The 23,540-nt window shown below is 34.2% G+C and overlaps 1 protein-coding gene across 7 annotated transcripts in view; it reads left to right on the top strand.

The window, feature by feature from the left end:
• Positions 1-23,540, top strand: part of LOC113041306 (signal peptide, CUB and EGF-like domain-containing protein 3) — a 92,787-nt gene that overhangs the window by 7,226 nt on the left and 62,021 nt on the right. For 5 of the 7 annotated variants that reach the window (XR_003275377.1, XM_026199771.1, XM_026199769.1 and 2 more), the window contains exons 2-3: positions 17,272-17,397; positions 23,297-23,422. Coding sequence is in view for 6 of the 7 variants with exons in the window: in XM_026199771.1 (XP_026055556.1) it covers positions 17,272-17,397; positions 23,297-23,422 (252 nt within the window). In the remaining variant the exon portion in view is untranslated. The remainder of the gene's footprint in view (positions 1-17,271; positions 17,398-23,296; positions 23,423-23,540) is intronic. The other 2 variants (XM_026199767.1, XM_026199770.1) reach the window with 1 other exon arrangement.

Raw genomic sequence — 23,540 nt, 5'->3', positions numbered from 1 at the left:
CATGTGTAAAATCCAGAGCGTCTTAGAGAAGCGTCTATTTTAAGCGTGTCAGTGGCAAGGGTGGAGTTGACACGAGGCATAGGTGAAGGCCTCGTAAACGTATGAAAAACGGAATTCGTATTTATGCTAAATAATGTACACTTGAAGCATGCAATTTCTGTGAAATTGCACACTTAAACTTTCAAAAAACGACTATGGCTGGGTGTCACAAGTGCAGTATAGAGCGCAAAAGAGGTTATGTATTTTTCTAAGCCAAAACACAGAAACAAGCATTTTTTCTTATTGGTTTTTGGTTAAATGCCTGAAATAAAGTCTATGGTGGACACAAGCTTAAGATACTTTAACAGTTTGTTCTATGACATAAAATACATAAAATTCTTCTTAAAGCTTTACTTGTCTTGAAAAACGCATTAGCCGACAAGTGTCTAAAAGGGACTACAGAGGTTGTCAGTGACATTAAACTTAATGTCAAGCAGGTAAACTCATCTTCTCACAAGACGCTTTCACACTTCACAGCCTTGTTTGTCTGCAATCGCACTCTTGCAAACTATTCCAACTCAAACCTGAAGGGAAACTGTTTTTAAATGAAGACTGAAAGAGCCTAATGATGGTGAAGTCATAGTTCGTTTATAGTTCAGCTTTTTACTTCCGCCGATTGTCTTTAGGCTTCAGCTGTGTTGATTTTTGAACATTATCATGATGAATAAAATGTGTAAGAATCATAGTAATAAAGCAGATGGAAAAATCTATTTCAGCCAGGTTGACCCATAACCTACTTGTTGTTTTAAATCGAGACTAATTGCTATTTGAAGCTTTTAAAAGGCTCAGTTTGAGAGTTTGTGAGCTTTCCTCACATGTATGACCCTGGAGGACTTGCAGGTCACCTGGATCCTATACAGTAGGTTTGAGTATTATCAGTGTATTTTATAAGGTTTCAGTTGAAATGGCTTAATAAAGAAAAACTCAGGTGTGGCAGAAAGTTAATTCTGGATCCTTGCTGTAAGACTATCATGACAGATGGCAGAAAGCTAGTCGAGAAACTTGATGTTGAGATGATCTGACCACAGCTGCATTAAAGAAGAGCTTCTAGACTGAAGTGAGTCCGCAGCTGCTCTCTTCACCCAACAGGAGAGATGTTCAAATATAGATATTTTAGTCATGAGGTTGTCTGCCAGCGCTGTTTCCTATTAGGAGGATGAAATCAGACAGTGTGGATCCTTTGATGATAACAGGAGCTGACGTCCAAGCTGACAGTCAAGAGAAATGATGAACCTCTTAAAACATTGTAAAAAGTTCAAGTTTAAAGGTTGATGATACATGTGGCAACTTTTTGAGCAGTTTTGCCAGACAACTTTTTTTGAGCAGTATTGCTTAGGCACTTTCCCACTGAGAATGGGTAACAAATTTAGACCGTGTCTCACTTGGTTGCCCGTTGATTGCAACATTGCTCAGAAAGTTGCCCCGTGCATCATCAGCATAAGTGATGCTGAAGAGAGAATGGACCTGTGTTAAAGTAAAAGTGCATTAAGAATCAATCTGTCCGTCTAGTTATTAGTGATTTGGAGTAATAATGTATAATAAGCGTTTTGTTATTTTTTATTTACTTATTTTGTTTTGCTTTCATCAAACTGCATTATATACTCTACTATTCAAAAGTTTGAGGTCCGATTAAAAAAAGAAAAAAAAAAAAAAATCTCTTACGCTCACCAGGGCTGTGTGTATTTGTTTAAAAATAAAGATATTTTGTGAAATATTTTTTTTATTTAAAATATTTTTTTTCTATTTGAATATATGTTAAAATATATTTTATTCCTGTGATCAAAGCTGAATTTTCTGCATCATTACTCCAGTCTCCAGTGTCACATGATCCTTCAGAAATCATCTAATATGCTGTTTTGCTGCTCATTTCTGATTATCAGTGCTCAAAGCTGCTTCATATTATTGTAAAAACCATGATGTATTTTATTTTTCAGGATTGTCTAATGAATTTAAAGTTCAAAACAATGAAACCGTACACTTTTGTAACATTATCACTGTTGCGTTTGATCAATTGAATGCATCCTTGCAGAATTAATTTATTTATTTGATACCTTACAAACCACATACAATTGACCAGTAGTGTGTGCAACCTTTGATAAAAAAAAAAACACTGCATTGAAACTGAAATGGTGTGCTATTGATTTAAAAGGCTGTCAGTACAATGCATGCTATGTTTCGTCTCTATTCTTAAAAACAAGCAAACTACTGCAAGGTTGAGTAGCATCTACCGTATGTGCATAATATATGCAGATAATACACAGTTCAAAGTAGCAGAAGTGTGGAAAATAATGTGTTTTGGTTGTCAGAATCTTTAAGCCCTGAGCAGAATTCAGAAGGCGGTCACCTTGTCTCAACATCCCGGCCTGATTGGCTTCATTTTGCGGTGTATGTAAACTCTCAGCCGGAACTAGTCACAACCCTGAACGGATTTAAGTGAAAGTGACTGTGGGTAAGAAATCCAACCTCATTCTCTTTAATTAGGCTTTCTTGCCTGCCACGGATGGCCGTGTCCTCAGCCGAGCCGTCAGAGCCGTGCTGAGATCTGAATTGTCGCGGGTGTCCGTCAGGTTTGAGATAATCCGACTCCTGTTAAGAAAACACGAGCAGTGATGTCAGGCACAGGGTGGGATTATACGACAGCAATGTCAGGCATGAGGAGAATCTATATTTAACAGGAATTTCGTATATATCCCAGTTGAGGCTTTATGTTATTCCTTGAACGTCAGCATTTGTTGAAGCGGCAGCACAATGGCTTGTTGTATTCATTTTAATTCGGTTGTAGGTCTGCAACACATTGTTCCAGCTCAAGGGAATTCATTCTTTTCATGAGACTTCCTTCCATTTGTTGTGGCGCGTTTATCGATATCAGGACTCAGACGCCGAGGGCTGAGCAGCCGCAATGTCAGTCTGACTCACATTTTCCTTCGTGACGTTGAATTAATGCCATCTCTGTTCCCAAGAACATGCAAACCATGCACGCACCATGACTGAAGTCCTGCGTCTCTTTTGCATTATTTGTAAGTCACTAATAGTGGTTGGTTGTTCTGCAGCTGAGCACTTGCAATGTTTTATTGAATTAATAAATACATCTTACCAGTTGATTCATTCATGTTGACAGTAAATTGTAATGACTGATAATTTGGGCACATTCAAAAAACACTTTCGAGATGTTTTTGCTTAAATAATTGAAACTATATAGAGCAGCGTATATATATATATTTGTAGACCAACACCCAGGAACAATTTACTGAAGTCATTGGGTTTTTCAAATGAGTTTTTGGTTTTTGTTGAACGCAAGATTAAGATACTTTCATGTTTTATTCTACGACACAAAATGCATACAATTTTTGTTAAAGCTTTATTAGTCAGTGATCATTCAAAATAGAAATGTTGTGTTTTCATAAACAGTAAAGGTAGCAGAAATAAATAAATATATAAACTCGGCTAGTTTAGCATCTTCACTTCGGTACTGCGAATAACGAGTATTAGATTATAAAACAATGCTACTTTCTGACATAGAATACCATAATTAAAGCTATTTTAAACAGTACTTTGTATTATTATTTTATTACCACTATAGGAAGGAGTTGATGCAACTAAATTTGAGTTTAATAAAAAAAAATGCACTTCTAAAAGTATATTAGTCAGTGTTCATTCGAAATAGAGATGTTGTTTTCATAAACAGTCAAGGTAGCAGAAGCACTTTAAAGTCACGATATTCATCCACAATGGCCGACAAGCTCTTTTTGATCTCCTCATTCTCTCCTTTTCACCTCATTTGTCTTCTCAGCATCAGCGGATGCACACAAGAGTCCTGATTCTCCCGCTGACCTCGACCTCTCCGAGAGCACATTTATTTATCGGGTCGTAATATAAACAGCATGCCTTAGATTACGTCTACAATGTAGCTCTTCTGGGATCCAGAAGTCTTTTTGAGTATACCCACTTTTTTTTAAAGGCCAGATGGAGCTGAAAACTGAGACCTTTTGAAAGAGATCCAGTGGTGGCCTGTTGATGGTGCAAAGCATTTTGGGAAGGTCAAAGCTCAAACAGTCTTGTGTTTTGTAATTTTGATTCTATTTGATATTAATTCTTTTGGATATACAGTACATCAGGTATGGTACTTATCCATTTTTTTTAGCTAATGCTGTAGTATGTGAAAAAGGGACAGGAAATGATGCGTGAAAATCATGCATTATCTTTATGGTATGCATTTCTGACTTACAGACGTTTTTACAAGATGTTTGTTTAGAAGACAAATCACCATCATTGATAACGTCATTAAAACTAGTACATCGTCCAAATGCATATCTTATTAGTTCACTAAAAACGGCACAATGCAGACAATGTTGTCGTAGGACAGCAAGATGGATGTGTGTGTTTGTGTGTGTATCTCGGCGAGTGTGTGTTTGTGTGAGTCTGTTTACAGACTGCATGTGTTTACATTCCGGGGAGCCGGTCCAAGCTTCAGAGACTGCAGTAAATGAATGAAAGGAAATGCTTTATTCTGCTCGGTAATGGAAAAACACTCCAAAATGAAGCTGTCGCCTGCCAGCTCGCATCAAGATGGCAAGATGTTCCCCGACGCCATGAGAGGAGATCCTGGGAAAGGCCGGGAAACTCCTACCAATCTAGTTCAATGTCTCCTGTGTTCTGACTCCATGGGAGCGCCGTTTTGAGGCATCATAACAGCTAACAGGGAACTTTTTCAAAGCGTTGTGGTTGGTTTTCTTAAAGTTATGAACCTACAAATTGACTATTTACTAAAGTTCTTCCAGTAACGTTAATAGAACATTAAATGTTAGCATTGTTTATGCATCATTTCTTGGAACATTTATTCCTTAAATGGTTTAGTTGATGTTTTTTAAATGTTACTGCTTGGTTCGGAATGTTTAGAGAACATTCAAAAGTAGCGTTCCCAATGTGCAATATGATTTGAAATAAGATCAAATGGAATGTTCCCTTAACATTCTCAAAACCAAGGAATTTAGAATGTTCAGAAATTACATTTAAATAACTTAAGGGGAACGTTAGTAAAACATTTATTCTTCAGTATCAAAGTTTTTTTTTTTTCGGTTGTATCCAAATTCTAATGATCTCATTAAAAAAGAAATACAAAATGAATTTTGTATTATACAAAAAAATAAGTAAATAAGAATGACTATTTCATCCAATATTGTGTATTATGGGTATAGAGCATTTCGATTTTATCTTAGCGACATCTAAAACAAAAAGTAGAGTTAAAAGAATTAAATATAATTTTTAAGTAAATACTTTTAAATATTTAATGCTATTTTATGCTTATTAGAAAAACAAAATGTAAAAAAAAATGAAGTTTAACATAGTTTAATATGAATTAAAATTTAGTTTTTAACAATGTTTGTGTGTTATATACATTGTTGTTTATTAGAGTACTGCAATTTTACCTTAGCAAAATGTTATGTCAAATTCTCTTGGAATTATTGGAAGTATTTAAATGTGGTAAGTGAATGAATCACTGATTAGACTGAGTTGAATATGTTTAGTTTGCATATGGGCAGAAAAAGTGAAATTGCTTTCGTAGCGTTTCTTACCTGTCAAAATCATATGTTCAGAGCTCATTATGAATATATAACCAACTTAAGATTGCATCTGCATTCTCTTTCACCCTATAAGAATATCTGTTGGTGTTCTGCATGCACTTGTTCACAGATGCATTTATTGTTTCATGGACAATTAGATATATTGTATATTATTTGCATGTCTTTTTGTGCATTTCCACAAAATCAAGTGCAGACTATTTTCTCATTGCATATCCGGTTTCACTCAGAAATCCGTCAGATATGGAAGTGAAATGGTTTGCGGGCAGGGTTCAAGTGTGTCTGAAAGGACTCATACTCTCACCTCGCAATTCTTTCAGATCAAAGACAGTCACGTGACTCTATTCCAGCCAAACGTTTGCACTCTGTGATCCGCTCCGTTTGTCTGGATGCGGTGCTTCACCTCTGATGGAAACATCCTCTGGCTCTTTCAGAGATGTCTGGGTTTTGGCATTGCTCGTCATTGTCTGTCGGATGAGCCTCGAGGCCCGTGAAATAGTGATTGGTGATTTTGCCAAAGATAGTGTTTTTCAGACACTTGGAGATTGTCAAAAGAAAGTCAGACTTTTGTTGTCTGAGCACGCACAAAACATCAAAGGTATGACGAAGTGATAAATGTTGTCAGTTTATGTCATTGGCTTATGAACGAAACTGAAGGAACCACCGGAATTTTATTCTGAACAATAGTATGCAGCCTTACAATACTAAAATTCTATTAAAATTGCTATTGGTTATTAATGTACATTTTTATTTGTTTGTGCATCTAAATCTTAAATGCATAACCTCAATGTGTCTGCAATGCAGAATGCAAACTGTGCAAACTTTATTTTACCCATATTTGCATGTTCTGTTTATTTATTTAATGCTTGTTAATGTCAAATTTCACTGGAATTAATGGATGCAAAGGCAGTATTTAAATATGGTAAATCAATGATTTTAGTGTTGATTATGAAAATTTATCAGTGAATTGTATGCATCAGTCTTCATTCATTAGGAAGCATATTTGTTTGAACAATTTCTTTAATTGCACTCATTAACTTCTAATCATTATGCAACTATAATATAGATTCATGCATCTATAATGCGTAGAATAAATCTTCTCAAATAGAGGTCAATTTACTGGGAAAGCTTGACAGTACTTGGAAATCCTTAAGAGTACAAGAACAACTGTTCAAGAACAAGATACTGTATCATCTTGATTACATCTCAGATTTCAGCAGTCCTTGAAGCCACTGCAGTAACTTTTTAAGAAAAACAAATTCACGTCAGCAGCTCAACATTTCATTTGAGGCAGACTCTGATTTCTGGGATCCTCACACGTTCAGTCTGGATCTTGAAGACACACTGACATTAATATTGCTGTGAATTAGGTCTTCGAGGGACTTTATTGGGAACTCCTAAAAATTAAACATTTAGAAAAAATAAAAAAAATAATAATTAATGATAAAAAAAAACATTTTCATTATTTGAAATAAAAAAAACTGTCATGGTTCATTTTCATTTAGTTTAAATTGATGTACTAAAATAACAAACTGAAATGCAATACAAATATAAACTGGTGACATGTTTCAAAAATAAAATTATAGAATGCAACAAAATTACTAAAACTTTCAAATGAAAATAAAAACCTATGCAAAATATTAATAAAAACTAGTATTTCAAAGTTCAATGCAGGGTTACAGTTGATGAGAACTAAAACCATAAAAAGTGACGTTCATTATTTGAAATAAAACAGTTAAGTAAAATGAGTTTAAAAAACACAAATGATTTTATTTCAGCTAGTTGCCAAGTCCACATTGCTAATTTTCATTCAGTTTAATTTGATGCACAAACTAAACTAAAACTGAAATGCAATAAGATCAATAAAAATACAAATCTCAAAGCGCAACTAAAATGACTAAAACTTACAAATAAAAAAGAATGCAAAATATTATAATAGTATTGCAATGATACTAAACAACATTAGCTCTAAAAATATTTAAACAATTGACAGTATAATAAAAAAAATACGCTGTAAAAAAATATTTAAAAATTTATAATTTATGAAATGTAGTAGCAGTTTAAAAGGGAAACTCTTTTTCAAAGTAAATCCTAACATTTTAATGCAACATGCAAACATCATTATTCTAGATGTTTCACCAGAAACCAGTGGCATGAAATACTGTGTTCTTTATTTAAATAACTAATATAGCAAACCATTTCATGGGATCTTTCATAACTGGATGTTCTTGGAGTTCGACTAGCCGTCGTTTAACAAGTCGAGCTCCGTCTGGAACGCTCTGAGTTATTCCAAAGCGGGCCAATGGCACTGGATGCAGTTTTATGAGGTGTTGAAAAGACGACAACCTTTAGCAGGTCCTCTGCCAGCCCTGAACCTCCACCCGACCGACTCGTCTGTTAGCAGACTGCTTTCATTCTGACAGAAAGCCTTGATCACAGCCTGTGCTGGAGCTTTGCCTGTCTGTGATTGAAGGTTATGAACCGTCTCATCAGCATCACGTCATTCGGGCTTTGCATGCAACGCAACATTTTCTCTGTGCATGTCTTTGATCCAGTCTTCCATTGGCTGCTTTTGGTTTTGTCTACTTAGTCTGTTTAGACTAGTCTTAGATGACTAAACAATATGTGCGCACCCTTTTTGGGTTTCTGTTGCTAAATCTTTATGGAGCATGTCGGTGGAATGATTTTCAGTAACATGTTATTATTAAACAATACAGTTGTGATTGGATATTAAATCTTATAAGGGCTGGAATGAACTGTGACCAATCATAAGTTTTTTTTAATGTTTTATTTAAATTTCACAAATAATTACAAAGAAATGTCATATAACACATGTGAAATTTTGAAATAGTATGTTTTTGTATTTTCATGCCCTTTGGTGGCATTTATTTATTAACTGATTGGTTAATTTTTGTTTGCTTTCAAATATTTTATATATTTAATAACATTTTTGTATTTGTTTTATTTGATTATTTTATTTGTTTTTTTAAAGATAATTTAACTTAATTGTGTATATTATTCTATTTTGTTGTTTTCAAAAAAATATTTTATTTGATAATTTTATTTGTTTGTATATCTGTATATGCTTTTGTTTGTAATATATATTTAATTTTTAAAAAAGATTTTACCTTTTTATTTTTTATTTGATTGTAAAATGAACACTAGTGATCTGTTTTAATTCAACAAGTTATTTTATTAGTTATTTTTTAGTTATTTACCTAAAACAAAGTTATTTTGACAGACATTGAAGTTAAAGCTGTTCCGAACGTATATGAGTTTCTTTCTTCTGTTGAACACAAAAGAAAATACTTTTAAGGATGTTGGTAACTAAACAGTTGACTGTAGCCATTGAATTCCATAATATGGAGAAAATTTACCATGGAAGTCAATGGCTACCTTTACCAACATTCTTCAAAAGATCTTCTTTTGTGTTCAACAGAAGAACAAAAATCATACACCAGTATTTCTAAATGATGACAAATGTTATTTTGTGGTGTACTGTCCCTTTAAGTGAAGGGTCAACTGCACTGCAGTTTGGGCAGTTCATAAACCCTGAGCTTTAAATGAGCGTGGTTGTTGTTTGAAGACCGCCACCATCACTCAGCGCTTACAGTAGCGCTCACTAAGGACGCCGGGCACAAATAGAAGCAGGCGATATTTCCTTTACGAGCTGTTCGCAGGACAAACACTGGGTTCCTTCATTAGACGTAGGCGATCTGGGAAGAGACGGCGGGGGGAGGATGCTAAATTCTGCTCTAATGTTGACGTCTGCATTTCATCAACACCCTTTTCTCTTTCGTCCCGTCTGTGTGTCGCCTAATAGCCCATGAGATGAAGACTTTGTGCTGGCTTTGCATGTGACGGCCTGCCAGCTCTCACAACCAACACCTCTCTCTCTCTCTCTCTCTCTCTCTCAGAAGCGATTAAACATCGCCGGGCCACATGCTAACGGATGTTTGGCCAGAAACGAGAGGTTGTCTCGCTGCTACTGTATCTGGCTTTCCACCAGCTCGTTGGATTGCCTGCCAAACGTGTGAGGGCAAAGTTAGACCCACTTGCTGGAATAATATTGATTTAGTTGGAGGAACTACCTGAGAGTGAGTGTAAAGTGGTCGGGATGCTTTTGGATTTTGCTCTGCAAGATTTGGATCATTTCTTCTGAATACATTACTGCACACTTTAGTACAGTATTGCTGGAAGTTTATCAGGTGTTGTCGAACAGGTTCATTGGTTCACTCCAGCCCAAAGAGCCCTCTGTGGAGAAATGTTGATGCAATACACGTATTCTATTGTTTCATATATATTTAAATTGTATTTGTTTTAATTTAATTTCATAGTTTATTTAAATATAACTGTGTTCCCAATTTTTATTTGATTTTAAAACTTATTTTTAATATTTCATTTTTTATCATGCATGTTAAAATTATACTTTTAATATATATTTAAGAATATATTTTATTTTGCCAGATTTTATATATTTTATTAAAAACATATATATTTCATTTTTATGTAATTTAGTTTTTATTCTTTTTATTTAAAAATGTTTTAACTTATATATTTTTGTATTTTATTTTTATTTGATTGGATTAGATTTTTATATTTTGCTTAATAATTGTTTTATTTATTATTGATTTTGGTTTATATATATATATATATATATATATATATAAAACTCTAAACTTTTCTTTTGCATTTTCTCATACATGTAAGTCAATTTTAATAATTATTATACATTATAAAAATAAAATAATGCACATCAAAAAAAAAAAAAAAAAAAAAAAAAAAAAAAAATATATATATATATATATATATATATATATATATATAATTTTTTTTTTAGTTTTTTTTATTGTGCATTATTTTATTTATTTTTAAGGTTTAAGATTTTTTACATTTTCATTTAATTTTATTTTCTAGTTCAGTATTTATTTATTTACTTGTTTAATCAGGAAGGTCCCATTGAGATACAATATCTCTTCTACCAGGGAGTCCTGTATAAATGTATTAATGTATAATAATTATTTAAATTGATTTAGATGTATGAGAAAATGCAGAGTTTAGAGTTTAAACTTAATATATCATAGGACTCTTATGACATGTAGTTCAAAGTAATCACTTAGCAACCACCTAGAGCACCATAGCAATGCCCTAGCAACCACCCACAACACAACCACAGCATTATTTTGGCAATTTCATTAGTTTGTTTACTGAAAATGACATTTTTGTGACTGAAAATGATATTTTTCGTCCCTTCTGAGATTATTTCTGTGTGAGGTGAGTTGTTTTAAGAGTAAAGCGGGGCCTGGACAAACACTGAGAGTCTCGCTGTGAGCAAACATCGCTCTGTGTTTGAACTGCACACCTTCAGCGCGTCTGTCAGTAAATATACTGAGCAGTGCTGACCCCATCATTAATCAGAGAGGAAACGCTGCTCTCATGTCTGAGCCACATGAGCACAACATTCACAAAATAACAACATGCACAAACCGTGCTTTCAAGAAACGCTCAAAACTTCAAGGCGTCGAGGTTTGGCTCGGTTGCATGACCTTGTTGCTCTCGCTGGTGGATGCCGTTACTACATCTATCACCGTTTTCCATTCACAAACATTATTCTGATAACTGGATTGAGATCCGCATGAATGTAACTAATATAGTAGCTCAAACAGTCAAGCATACAGCTAACAATGCAGAGGTCATGGGTTCAATTCCCAGAGAACTCATAAAGTAAAAAAAAAAAAAAAAGGATTCGCTTGAATGCAACGTTAGTCACTTTGGTGAAAGCAAATGTAAAAGGCAGTATTTTATTGCTTTAGCAATTGTTTTACCAGTGTCCAGTTTTTATAGGCTCATAAATGTGTAAAATGAAAATTTTCCTTCTGAAATATAGTGCATGAGTTATGTGGACCATTTTATTATACGTTAATTGTGCTTTTTTTTTTTAGATCATTTGCAAACACAATACTCTCTCTCTCTCTCTCTCTACAAAATATATATTATTATAATATATTTGAATGAGCTTTTATATTTTTGTTTTTGTTAAATCACCAAGATTCAAACAATATTTTTTGTGCAATATTGTATTTTATTTTTCAGGGTCATTTCAGTTAATGAAAGTTAAATGTGTGCTTTTATAGTAGCCTTCTTTTTTTTTTCATTTTAGTTTTAGTAATTTTAGTTTTTACATTTATTTCACTTATTTTATTTCAACTACTTCCCAATGCAACATTCAAAAAAATAAAAGATATACTTTATATTTCAGTTAACAAAAACAAGGCTCTTATTGTGTGAAATGGAATTTTCCCTTCTGTCTTTAACAATACAGATCCAGATTTCAGGAATGCAAACATGCTAGCACCCTACTAGATATGTTAAAGATACGGGAGAAACACAAGAAGTAACTTGCTAGTATCTTCAGCCAATTAGCATCAGCTTCCTCATGACATCATGCAGCTCCAGAGTGATTGGTCACGTGCTATTTACAGCTCGGGTGATTGGCTAATGAGAGCCAGCTGAGAAACTGCTAGTGAGAATGCTAATGTTAACGGTTAAACAAAGAAAAGAAACACGAGTCGGTCGAGTCCTCAGATGGGCTGCTAGTGGAAACAGACGCTCACAAACAGAGTGTTGAGTTACATAGAAAGATTACAGCAGCCGTGAATACTTTATTGGGGATTCGTAAAGGTTTATGTTTCTAGGTCAACAGGCAGGAAAGTATTCATGAAGTCAGTTTCATGCTAGCCAAAGTAATAAAGGCATTTTATGTTCTGCTGGAGCACATAAATCTCTCTGAAGTGTGGGGAGATAATGTGGATCCTCATAATGTTTGACATGTTTGGAGATGTTTTTGACATTGAGTTTGGTTTTCTTGTGATGGAGAGGCTGAATTTGAACATGCAAAAAAAAAAAAAAATCAGCAAATATTATTTGAACATGTTGGGCTCTTTAAAGGGATAGTTCACCCCAAAGATGAAAATTCTGCCGTTATTTATTCTGTTTGACTGACTGACTTTTGTGCAGCTCAAAAACTTCTGATTGCTTTGTGTGAGGATCAGTCTGATTTATTAACAGATCACTCAGTCATGTACCACATTAACTGATTCTGTTAAATAATCAAACTCTAACTAAAACTAAAATCTAACTCATTAACTCCCATGAACATCTAGAAGTGTATGAAGGTTTTTCTCTGAATAATGACTTTAGAAAGTTTAGGAGAAAAATTTTTGAAAACTCTAACTTTTTTTTATCTTCTTTAAAAGTTTTTTTTTGTATTATTATGGTATTTGTTTTTGTTTTTTTTTCAAATGGCTTTTATTTTGATTTAATTGATTTTTAGTTTTCATTTTAATAGTAGTCTTCATTTTTATTTTATTTTTTGATATCATTCTATTTAGATTTGATTTCAGTTTTAGTTTTAGTCATTTTAGTAAAAAAATTTCAGTTTGTGACAAGGCAACAATTACATTTCTCGCTGATTTTTTTACACTCAGGTTTTTCATCTAACATTTATATTTCGGCATTATTTCAATTAACAGAAACAATATTTCATATTTTTGGTTTTAGTTTCAACTTAACAGCACTGCTTGATTTCAGCTTTATTCCAATTTACCAAAATATTTTTAATAGTTTTAGTTTCAGGGTATGTTTACCTGACATTGATGTACTAAAAACTGAAAAGTTTAGCATACAAGGACAATGTTGTGAAAATTATCCCTGTTAAATGTGAATCTGCGAAAACCACTAAAAACGTTGCATTATGCATGCCAGGTCAACAGTTGGCGATACAACTTTGTCAAGAAACACTGTGTATCTATGGACTCAACACGTAATATGCATGTGCAAGATGTCCCTTTTTTTCACAAATTCCACTTTTCGTAGTTTACACAGATATGATAACGTTATTGTTAACTTTGAAACCCTTTTTTAGCAGTTTACATTTTCAAGCCCCCAAATTGCCAATGTTGAACAGCCAAAATGAATAAAAAGTTGAATAAAAAGTCGTGCAAACAACCACTTAACAGCGCTTTAAAATTCTCCTTTTGTGTTCAGTGGAAGCAAGAATAAGTTACACAGGGTTTGGAACAAACACAAATGGCGAGTAAGTAAAGACAAACTTCTCACTATCCCTTTAAAAACCCTCTCAGCCTACATTTTTCCTTCATGTCCATCAGTGCAATCAGTGTCTCTTGTTTTAATTTCAGCCTCAGTGTTGTTTCCTGTTTGGAACACAAAAGAAAGAACAAAACAGCTAGAAAAATAATTTGGCATCTCTTAAAATATGCCTCCCTCCCTTCTCTTCCAGAGCCGTGGACGTTTCTCTAAACTCATAGACAGATTAACAGTGACATGTTTATTTTCTCTGTAAAACAGCATTTGGGTTTAAAACCACCCGAGCACTTTGGGCTCATGGTGATTGATTTAGCAGTAATAAGGAGTCTGTTTCGCCCATTTTATTACATGAGAAATTGTTTTCTTTCTTCTGGGACTGAATAGAGACGCTGATTGATTTTGCCGTGTGAGCGTGATTGCAGCTAATTGGTTTCATTGGTTCTGCTGTGCGACCGTGATTGTAGGTAATGGGTCTGATTGGCTCTGTGGTAGAAGTGCGATTGTGGTCAATGAATCCGATTGATTGTGATTGGCTAGAGTTTTCACAGGGGTCAGGGTTTGCTTATGCTGGTAGAGTTTGTAACTACACCATGTCGGACTAACTTGACCAAGCTAACAACCCGTTATCTCATTAGTTCTGTTGTGTAAAACGACTGATTAATCTGATTGTCTGTATTGCAGAAGCACACTTATGACTAATGAATCTGATTGGTTGTGTTGTGCGGAGATTGGATTGTGGGTAATTGGTTTGCATGTGGAATTTGGTTTCCAGCCTTCCTCCTTTAAACAAATGACTTCTCAACACAGCTATTGCATAGTAAGTTTGAATTGGTCTGATCTTTGTGTTAAAGCCTGCTTTCTCATTTATTAAAGTGTAAAACTCGTCATTATTTCATAACTTTAGCCATGGCTACATGAACATTTCCCAATAAAAAAGCTGTTATTGGCATTCATTTTTATCAAACCAAGTGGTTTTTCCATGTTTCTAAGTGCATTTTAAGATCTGATCCTACATCAGTCCATCTTTAAGTTGGAACAGTTCACCTGAAAACGAAAAAGCAGAAACATGCACTTTTCCAAGCATGACTTTTCCAATGAAAAGACAAAAATTTTGGCTGTTTTACAAAACCTTCTGCAAAACTTGTATTTGCATCAGCATTGAGATGCAAAAAATGGTGTGTCCAAGCGGCTTGCCATATTTGAAGTTGCTAAGCCAAATTACATTGATCCATGCATGTGTCATTACTAAACTCAAAAAAAATATGATATTTCTTAAAAGTTATTATTTCTCAACTTAACATGTTAGCCAGCACCCCCCATTATGAAGGGACATTCAATATAAAACACACTCACACATATATGAAAAATGTTGAAAAATAAAACACGAGCCGTCACGAGAGAGCGTCAGAATTAAAATAAAATCTTCCGCTTTTCTTTCATTTTTTTTTTTTTTTTGGTTAATCGTCTCAATCTGTTTGTGACACTGTATGCTACAAATCCATGCCGTTTTTTTACTACTAAGACGCAGTTTCTGAGTGTCCCTGAAGAACTGAAACCTAAACAAAGGAATTATGATCCATGTTACAACTTTATTGCTTCGTTGGACTAAACGTGCTTCATGAGATGTCGTTAAGTGGACACTTACCTTTCTAATTAAACCGGGATTTACAGCTGTGGATGTGTTTATGACTCATTATTACTACGGATCTGGTATGTACTGCGTTTTTATTCTTCATCTTTTGATGTGTACTGCTTACACAAATGTAGCAAATACATTCTTTATAAGCTTTCCATTGAAAAACAGTGATCTGTCGCCGATGCCTTGAGGCTTAGATCTCTATAATGATATATAGTTTGTCAAGATTCAATTTGTCCTATTTCATTTAATCTATTCGTAAACAATGACACGTGCGAGGTTGAGAGGTGTTGAGGACGCCCGCGTCGGGGTGCAGGTTTTAACTGGCTCATTTATCAAATGGATGCTTTCTCTTCTTCCTCCACAAATTAAGCTACTGTAGGTAGTTCGGTAGCGAGGTGTTTGAATAAATTAGCATTTACGATTGACACCAGTGAAAATAACTGCATGAAGATGCATCCTAGTTTGTCATTTTGTGTTATGTAGAAATTAGAAAGCCATTTGGAATGAGCTCGAGGTTGAGTAAATGATGGCCGAAATAAAATTTCTGGGTCTCCGTGACTGGGCATTCAGACAAATAGGTTTCTGATTTTAAATGTTGTTGAATGCATCATTTTCCTTCCTTTCACTGGCCTCAGCGTGAGATCTGACGAATGGTGTGTTTTATAGTATAAGGGCTCTTCAGAAAAAAGACCAATTCATCTTCTTTTCTCCGCAGCGGGGGCACTTCAGTAATGAACAAGCACTTTGGGTGCCGTGCTAAACTCCTAAAAGCTTTGTACTGTAAACAGCATGTAAGTAATTTAATGGCTAATGCCACCATAAAGAACGTCCAACATTGCACGCAGAGATTCCTGCATTTGTAAAGAAGTGAAGAACGTCTGTGGATTCGAGAGTGAAAACTAAGGTTTCAGCTTCATTAGATGTTGGTTTGAGTGTTGGCCGACAAGTGCTAAAATTAAACGGTTGTCGTTTTTTTACCAGCAGCAGCATTGAGGAGACTCTGTGGAAACTGGGAGCTCGAACCCTGTAATAAGCTGTAGTCTCCTGCTTTGATGGGCATCTGTTTCCTCACAGCATTGAGACAGAAGTGTACTGTGAAGACAGATTTGACTCTTCAAACCGTGTGGAATAACAGTTTTGTAGTTATTTTGATTTTGCACAACACACCCTCAACACATACAGTTCTTTCCAAAGAGCTCTTAGAATTTACTGCATAATTTGATTTATGGCTGGTATGACTTGGGCCTGTAAGAAACCACTTAATAACCATCCAAAGCTTGCTAGCAACCACCTTAACAGCTGCACAGCAACACCTGGCCAACCACCAAAAACTCCTTAACAATTGCATAGCAAAACCCTGTGCAACCATTTAAAACATTTCAGCAACGCTTTAGCAACGCTTTAGCAACCACCCACATCAGCTCAGCATCATGTTGAGTTTTTCATGAACATAACTTTGAAGACCGTCATGGTTTAGAGTCTTATACATTCTGATGAAGAAGAGTATTAGCGGATGGTACTCCTTCGTTGGAGTAACAATGACAACCTCATTGACCTTTATCAGGACAGAATGTGTTTTGCTGTCAGGCTAAAGCGATACGCAACCGCAGGAAATGCCAGAGCGCTGCTGAAGGATCCTAATGTTGAGTTTGGCTTCGCTCCCAGAGGTCACAGCAATATGAGATGCTGAAGGCCTCACAATCATGTCTGTACTGGGATCAGCTCTGCTCATTTGTCATCTCTCTACCTCTGACCAGGTTTTGGGTGGAATTGTGAAATGAGTTTGCTCTGGCATGCTGGATCAGCAGCTTTTCGCTTGACTGTTTCTGTTTACTCGCCCGAGGTGAAAACATGTGTCGGGTTTTCTCCAAATAGCGACTTGAAGACTCTTGATTTCCTTTCTCTCAGCAGATGTGGACGAGTGCGCAGAGGCCCTGGACAGCTGCAGTATGGATGCCATCTGTCAGAACACCCTCAAGTCTTACAAATGCATCTGCAAATCAGGATACAAAGGCGATGGGAAGCACTGTGAAGGTGAGAAACACTTACTAAAAAAAATCCAGGAAAATGAGGTCAGAATGCAAACTCTTGATTCCTGCTACTGAATTACTTCTTATGTTATTGTAATAAATACTGTTTTTGTGTATTTATCTTTGAAATTTAACGTCTAATGCTAAAATCAGGGTTGTAAATTATTGGGGCTTTATGCAAAAATTAGTAAAAATGCCCCACAGGTTTAAAATATAAGATAAAGTGGCAAAAATTACCCTTGATTAATACATTTATTACAGCTGATTCTTAAATCAAGGCACATTTACTTTAGAATTTAAAAAAAAAAAACTTCAGATATTGAGTCTTGTTTTCTGAAAAATGTAGCAAAATTGTGAGTCCATGATTAAAACTAGGGGCAAGGAAAACAAACTTAATTTAAAAGGGAAACCAAGTGTATTTCTGCAGCATTAATATGCAAAAACCAGCAACATGCATTTTAAACTAACAATAGACATTACAAACACTTCCAAGCTACACACTTTAATAATGCATAGATTTAAAATAAGATAAATGTATCTGAGATCGAACTGCATAGCAGCATATATATTTAATATGTTTATCAATTTAAGAAGTTCATTTAGTGCAGTTAAGTATCAAAAGGAAGGCAAAACAAGTCTACTTCAATTAGATTGTTAAACTCAACTCTAGGTTTTGTCTGCCACAATAATGAATGATCCTAATTAATTCATTGAATTAAATGGCATATTGTGTAATTAATTCGAATTTTATAAAATGATTGACAGAACTAATCAAGTATTTTGGATTAAACTTATATTTCTTACCCCACTAGCAAACTGTTTCTCTTTTTTTCCAAGCACAGATCTAGCCAAACTTGTGGGTTTAAACCATAAGAAAACAATTTGCCAGTGGGGAAAGTAAAATAAACGTGATTCAAATCTTAATATCTTATGCTTCCTCAAATATATTTATCTTGTTTAAGAATGGTCAGATATTTTTTCTTGGAAACAAGACAGGATTACTGATTAAGACATGGTTGTTTTTGCCATGTAGTCTATAATAAGATCACTCTGGTCGATACTCTGTGTGTGTGTGTGTGTGTGTGTGTGTGTGCAGACACTTCAAGGTCTTCTTCTCCATGTCTTATTTCTGCAGTTCCTTGGCTTCCTTTTCAGACTTACCTGAGGGAAAGGAAATAGGTGTTCAAATGCAAGATTAAAAAGATGACAGACTCAATTCTTTACCCTTTGGATGTGAAATAGAGCATGAAATATCTTACACGTTACCGATAACTTGAACTTGGACTGTTAATTACAGCACAGTCCCAATCACGTCAATGCAGGGGCAGACATTAGTTTTTCTATTTCAATTTCGGGAATTGATTTCAAGGGGCATTTTTACCTTCAAAAGGGCAATTTTTATAATTACCTCATTAATATGTGTGTATGGATATATATATATATATATATATATATATATATATATATAGACCAAAAGTTTGGAAACATTACTATTTTTTATGTTTTTGAAAGAAGTTTCTTCTGCTCATCAAGCCTGCATTTATTTGATCAAAAATACAGAAAAAACTGTAATATTGTGAAATATTATTACAACTTCAAATAATAGTTTTCTATTTGAATATACTCTAAAAAATAATTTATTCCTGTGATGCAAAGCTGCATTTTCAGCATTATTACTCCAGCCTTCAGTGTCACATGTAACATCAGTCGATCACATGATCATTTAGAAATCATTCTAATATTCTGATTTATTATGAGTGTTGGAAACAGTTCTGCTGTCTAATATATTTGATCAATAAAAGTTTAAAAAGAACTGCATTTATTCAAAAAAAAATATTTATAATAATATATATTCTTTACTATCACTTTTTGTCAATTTAAAACATCCTTGCTGAATAAAAGTATTGCTTTTATAAAAAAAAGAAAGAAAAAAAATTACTGAGCCCAAATTACTGACCAGTAGTGTATATTGTTATTACAAAATATTTATATTTTAAAAACATAGCTTCTTTTTTTTTTTTTTACTTTTTTTTTAGTATCCTAAAAAAGTATCAAATTTTCTGAAAAAACATTAAGCAGCAGAACTGTTTCCAACTTTGATAATGAATCATCATATTAGAATAATTTCTTAAGGATCATGTGATAATGATCCTAAAAATTCAGCTTTGCATCACAGAAATAAATTATAATTTAAAGTATAATAAATTTAAAAACAATTATTTTAAGTTGTAATAATATTTCACAATATTACTGTTTTTTCTGTATTTTTGATCAACTAAATGCAGGCTTGATGAGCAGAAAAAATTTCTTTCAAAAACATTAAAAATAGTAATGTTTCCAAACTTTTGGTCTGTACTGTATATATATTGTTTTTGTCTTTAATGTCAAATATTTACAGGGGTCTTGAACTGAGAAACCAAAATCTTGACATATAAGAGGTCATTCTACTATAAAAATATCCTGTAAGTTTCAGAACTCAAACCTTCTTGTTAGATTAAAACAGTTTATACTGAAGGCAGTCTGCCGAACTATGATTTCATTTGCCATCATCTGTCCTGCATGAGTTTAAGCACAATAAAAAAAAAAAAACCCTTGTTATAATCGCTGAGGCTGTCTACACTGTAGACAAAATGTATCTCTTACATGCATCATACATCCATCATTACATTCATGTAGCATTCATGTTTCTTTAGGACAGTTAATTCTGGTTTCCAGCACACAGAGGCTATTCTAACCTTACTGCACAAAGATGTGGTCATGTCTTGTTTTCTCGTGGCCGTTTGCCTTCAGGGGAAGTTTTTGCAGCTCAATTGTATTTGGAGAGGTGTATGCTGCTCTTGGACCCACTTAGCCAATGTGATCCTTTCTGGATACAAACATCGTAAGCCCAGGCAAAACATTGGAAAGTGAGTGAGTTCTGGAATGTTTGCGCTGCGTTAAAACGTCACTCCTGACTGAACCGGGATCAGTGGCGTAAAGCCCTTGATATGGTGAGGAAACACAAATGTGCGCTGGGGAGATATGAGCATCACTGTTCAAATATACTTCACCACGTGCAAAAAGACAAGCAGCAGAACCGGATCCTAATCCTGTGAAAGCTATTGCAAAACTCTTGATAGCTTTTTGCTACAAATAACGTGGGTTTGGGGTAAATAACAGGCCTGAGCCTTGAGAAAGCAGCGCTTGCCTGTTTGGCTGGTCACACTTCTTAACTAGCTTAACCAGCCAGGGTTTAATGTCTTTACTTCTTCTTATATTTATATTTAGGCACCATTTATAGATCTTCAAAAAGAATTTAATGCATTCATGCATAAAGCTTTAGATCAAAAGGTTTTTAAGATCATGAGGAACATAAATGCGGTCAAATATGTTAACAACGTTTGACTGGTTGTTTTGTATGTAAACAAACATGTAATTAAATGCATCATTCTTATTGCTTTTATTGCTTTTAGCTCATTTGCAGTTTGGTTAAATTGTCATGTGGTGACAAAATTTTCATTTTATAAATATTTGCATTTTGTCTCAATCGAAAATGGTATAAAAGATATCCTATATATGATATTTTTATGATATTAATATTTTAATGGAATATTTTTGCTTACCATTTCCTGCTTTTAGTTTATTTGCATTTTGTTAAAGTTGTTCTGTGGTGTGAAAAACGACTTTTTCACACATATTCATATTCAGTAAACAAATATTTTCTATTTTGTTTAAAGTTTGTATCAAAATTATTTGTATAAATCAAAATATTATGCAAGGTATATATACTATTTTATAATATTAAAATATATATAAAAAAGTATATTTTAAAGTCACAACCACTTGCTTTTTGTTTCTTTTCAGTTTTCTTAAATTAAATAAATGTACATTAACTTATCATACTGCAGGACGATGTACAAATATGAAATTTTGTCCCTTAATAAAATGTAAAAAAAATAAAAGAATAATACTATACATTAAAAATATAAACAAATAAAATGTTATAATATTATTTCTTATTTTGATAGAATACTGTAACGTCATGCTTTTAGCTTATTTGGATTACATATTATACACATATATAATGTATAAATATTGCATTTTGTCTGTCAATAATAAAAACCTGCACAAAGACATTGCATTAAAAGTGCAAATATTGCATTTTATTTTAAAATATTATTACAAAATTATAAATTTCATTGCACTGACAGATTATAAGTTAAATGATGTAAATCCTAAACCAGCCTTTATCAATTGTTGGTCTTTTCAGCAAAGTCCATCCATGCAAGACAGTTCTAGATGTTTGCAGGTTCATTTTTGCATCGTTTAATCAGTATGTACACAGTAAAGTCCATCATCCCAGTCTTAATAGGCTATTTATTATGTCTCTTGGATGCAGAATGAACGTTTTTTTTTCCACATCTGCAATCTCCTCGGCTTGAAACGAATGACCCGTAAACAATACCACCATAATGAACAGTGCAAAACGCTTTTTTCCTCCACTTCTCGAAATTGCCTGTGCCGTAGATCGCTCGGACTCATATGGAGACGCATTAGCCGAGGTAAAATAGCTTGTAATTCGACGGAGTGAAGCTGGTGCAGAGCCGAAATAAAAAGCAAAAGTGCAAAGACTTTGTACTGTGTTGGAGGTGGGATAAAAAGCATTCAGGAATAAAGACAAATAAAGCGCTGTACTCCAGACAGCGAGCGGCTCTCTCCATACTCACTGAGCCCAGACGACTACAAAGCAGAGCAGAGGAGTCTGGGTAATTAGTGCTCAATTGGGCATCAAATGAGAGGGGATGGCCTGCGTCCCCCTCCACAGACATCCACTTCTCTCTCCGGCTCGGAGATGTTTATTCAGCTGCTCTCGCCATCCAAACATGAGGCATAATTCACTATAATCACAGCAGTTACCGGCACACAGAAGCTCGTATTGAGCTAAATAAATTCATTAGGAACAAATAAAAGATGTTTGAGCAGATGTATTTCAAATGGGTGATATTCTGCTCTTTTTGAAATCAAATCAAAATGTTAGTCTAGGTTTTCATAAAAAAATTTAAAAATTAAAATACACAATTCAAGGACCTCAGAAATAAACAGTCTGTTTTGGTACTATACCTTTAAGATGATGTAAATGACCTCTCTTTTTATTGGCTAAAATCCTTGCAAAAGTTGTTGAATACTGATTAGGTGTTGATATGCAAAAGTGCATATCTATCTTTCTGTCCATCTGTCTGTGTACACATTTTTCCCACTGCAGGAAAAACTAAGCAGACTGCAAATAATATAACATATAATAATCTGATTATATTTGTGTATACACATATTTAAATGTATACACGCCAGCATGCAAAAGTTTTTAGTTGGTAAGATTTTCTCAATGTTCAAAACTTGCTATATTTTATTTATTATTTAGTTAAAAAAATTCAGTGAAATCAGTTAAATTGTGACATATTATTACAATTTAAAATAACTGTTTTCTCTGTGAATATATTGTAAAATGTAATTTATTTCTCTGATCAAAGCTGTATTTTCAGCATCATTTCTCTAGTCTTCAGTGTCACATGATCTTTCAGAAATCAGTATAATATAAGGAACATTTCTTTATATAACATAACATTATAACATTTATTATGTTGAAAACAGTTGTACTGCTTTATATATATATATATATATATATATATATATTGGAAACTGTGATGCATTTTACTTTTCAGGATTCTTTGATGAATACAAAGATCAAAAGAACAGCATTTATTTGAAATATGAATGTTTTGTAACATTCTAAACGCCTTTACTGTCACTTTTGATCAATTTATTGCATCCTTCCTAAATAAAAACATGAAGCCCCCAAATCTTTTGGCTTCAAAGAGCTATCTATGATATCAGCGCTTTAATTTGGATTGTGATTGTTCTTGCAGATATCGATGAGTGTGCCAGTGAATATAATGGAGGATGCGTTCACGAGTGCATGAACATCCCCGGAAACTACAGATGCACGTGCTACGACGGCTTCCGCTTGGCCCACGACGGACACAACTGCCTGGGTAAGCCATCGCTGCTTTACGTTTGGGACGAACAGATAAAGCGTCCTCTCAGGACTTCATCCCACTCAAGACAAGCAAAGATTGACACTCAGACATGTCTAATCAAACGCCACACCGA

This window comes from Carassius auratus, chromosome 23, assembly GCF_003368295.1.
Source record: "Carassius auratus strain Wakin chromosome 23, ASM336829v1, whole genome shotgun sequence".
Taxonomy (NCBI): Eukaryota; Metazoa; Chordata; class Actinopteri; order Cypriniformes; family Cyprinidae; genus Carassius; species Carassius auratus.
This window is presented reverse-complemented; position numbering and strand designations above follow the sequence as displayed.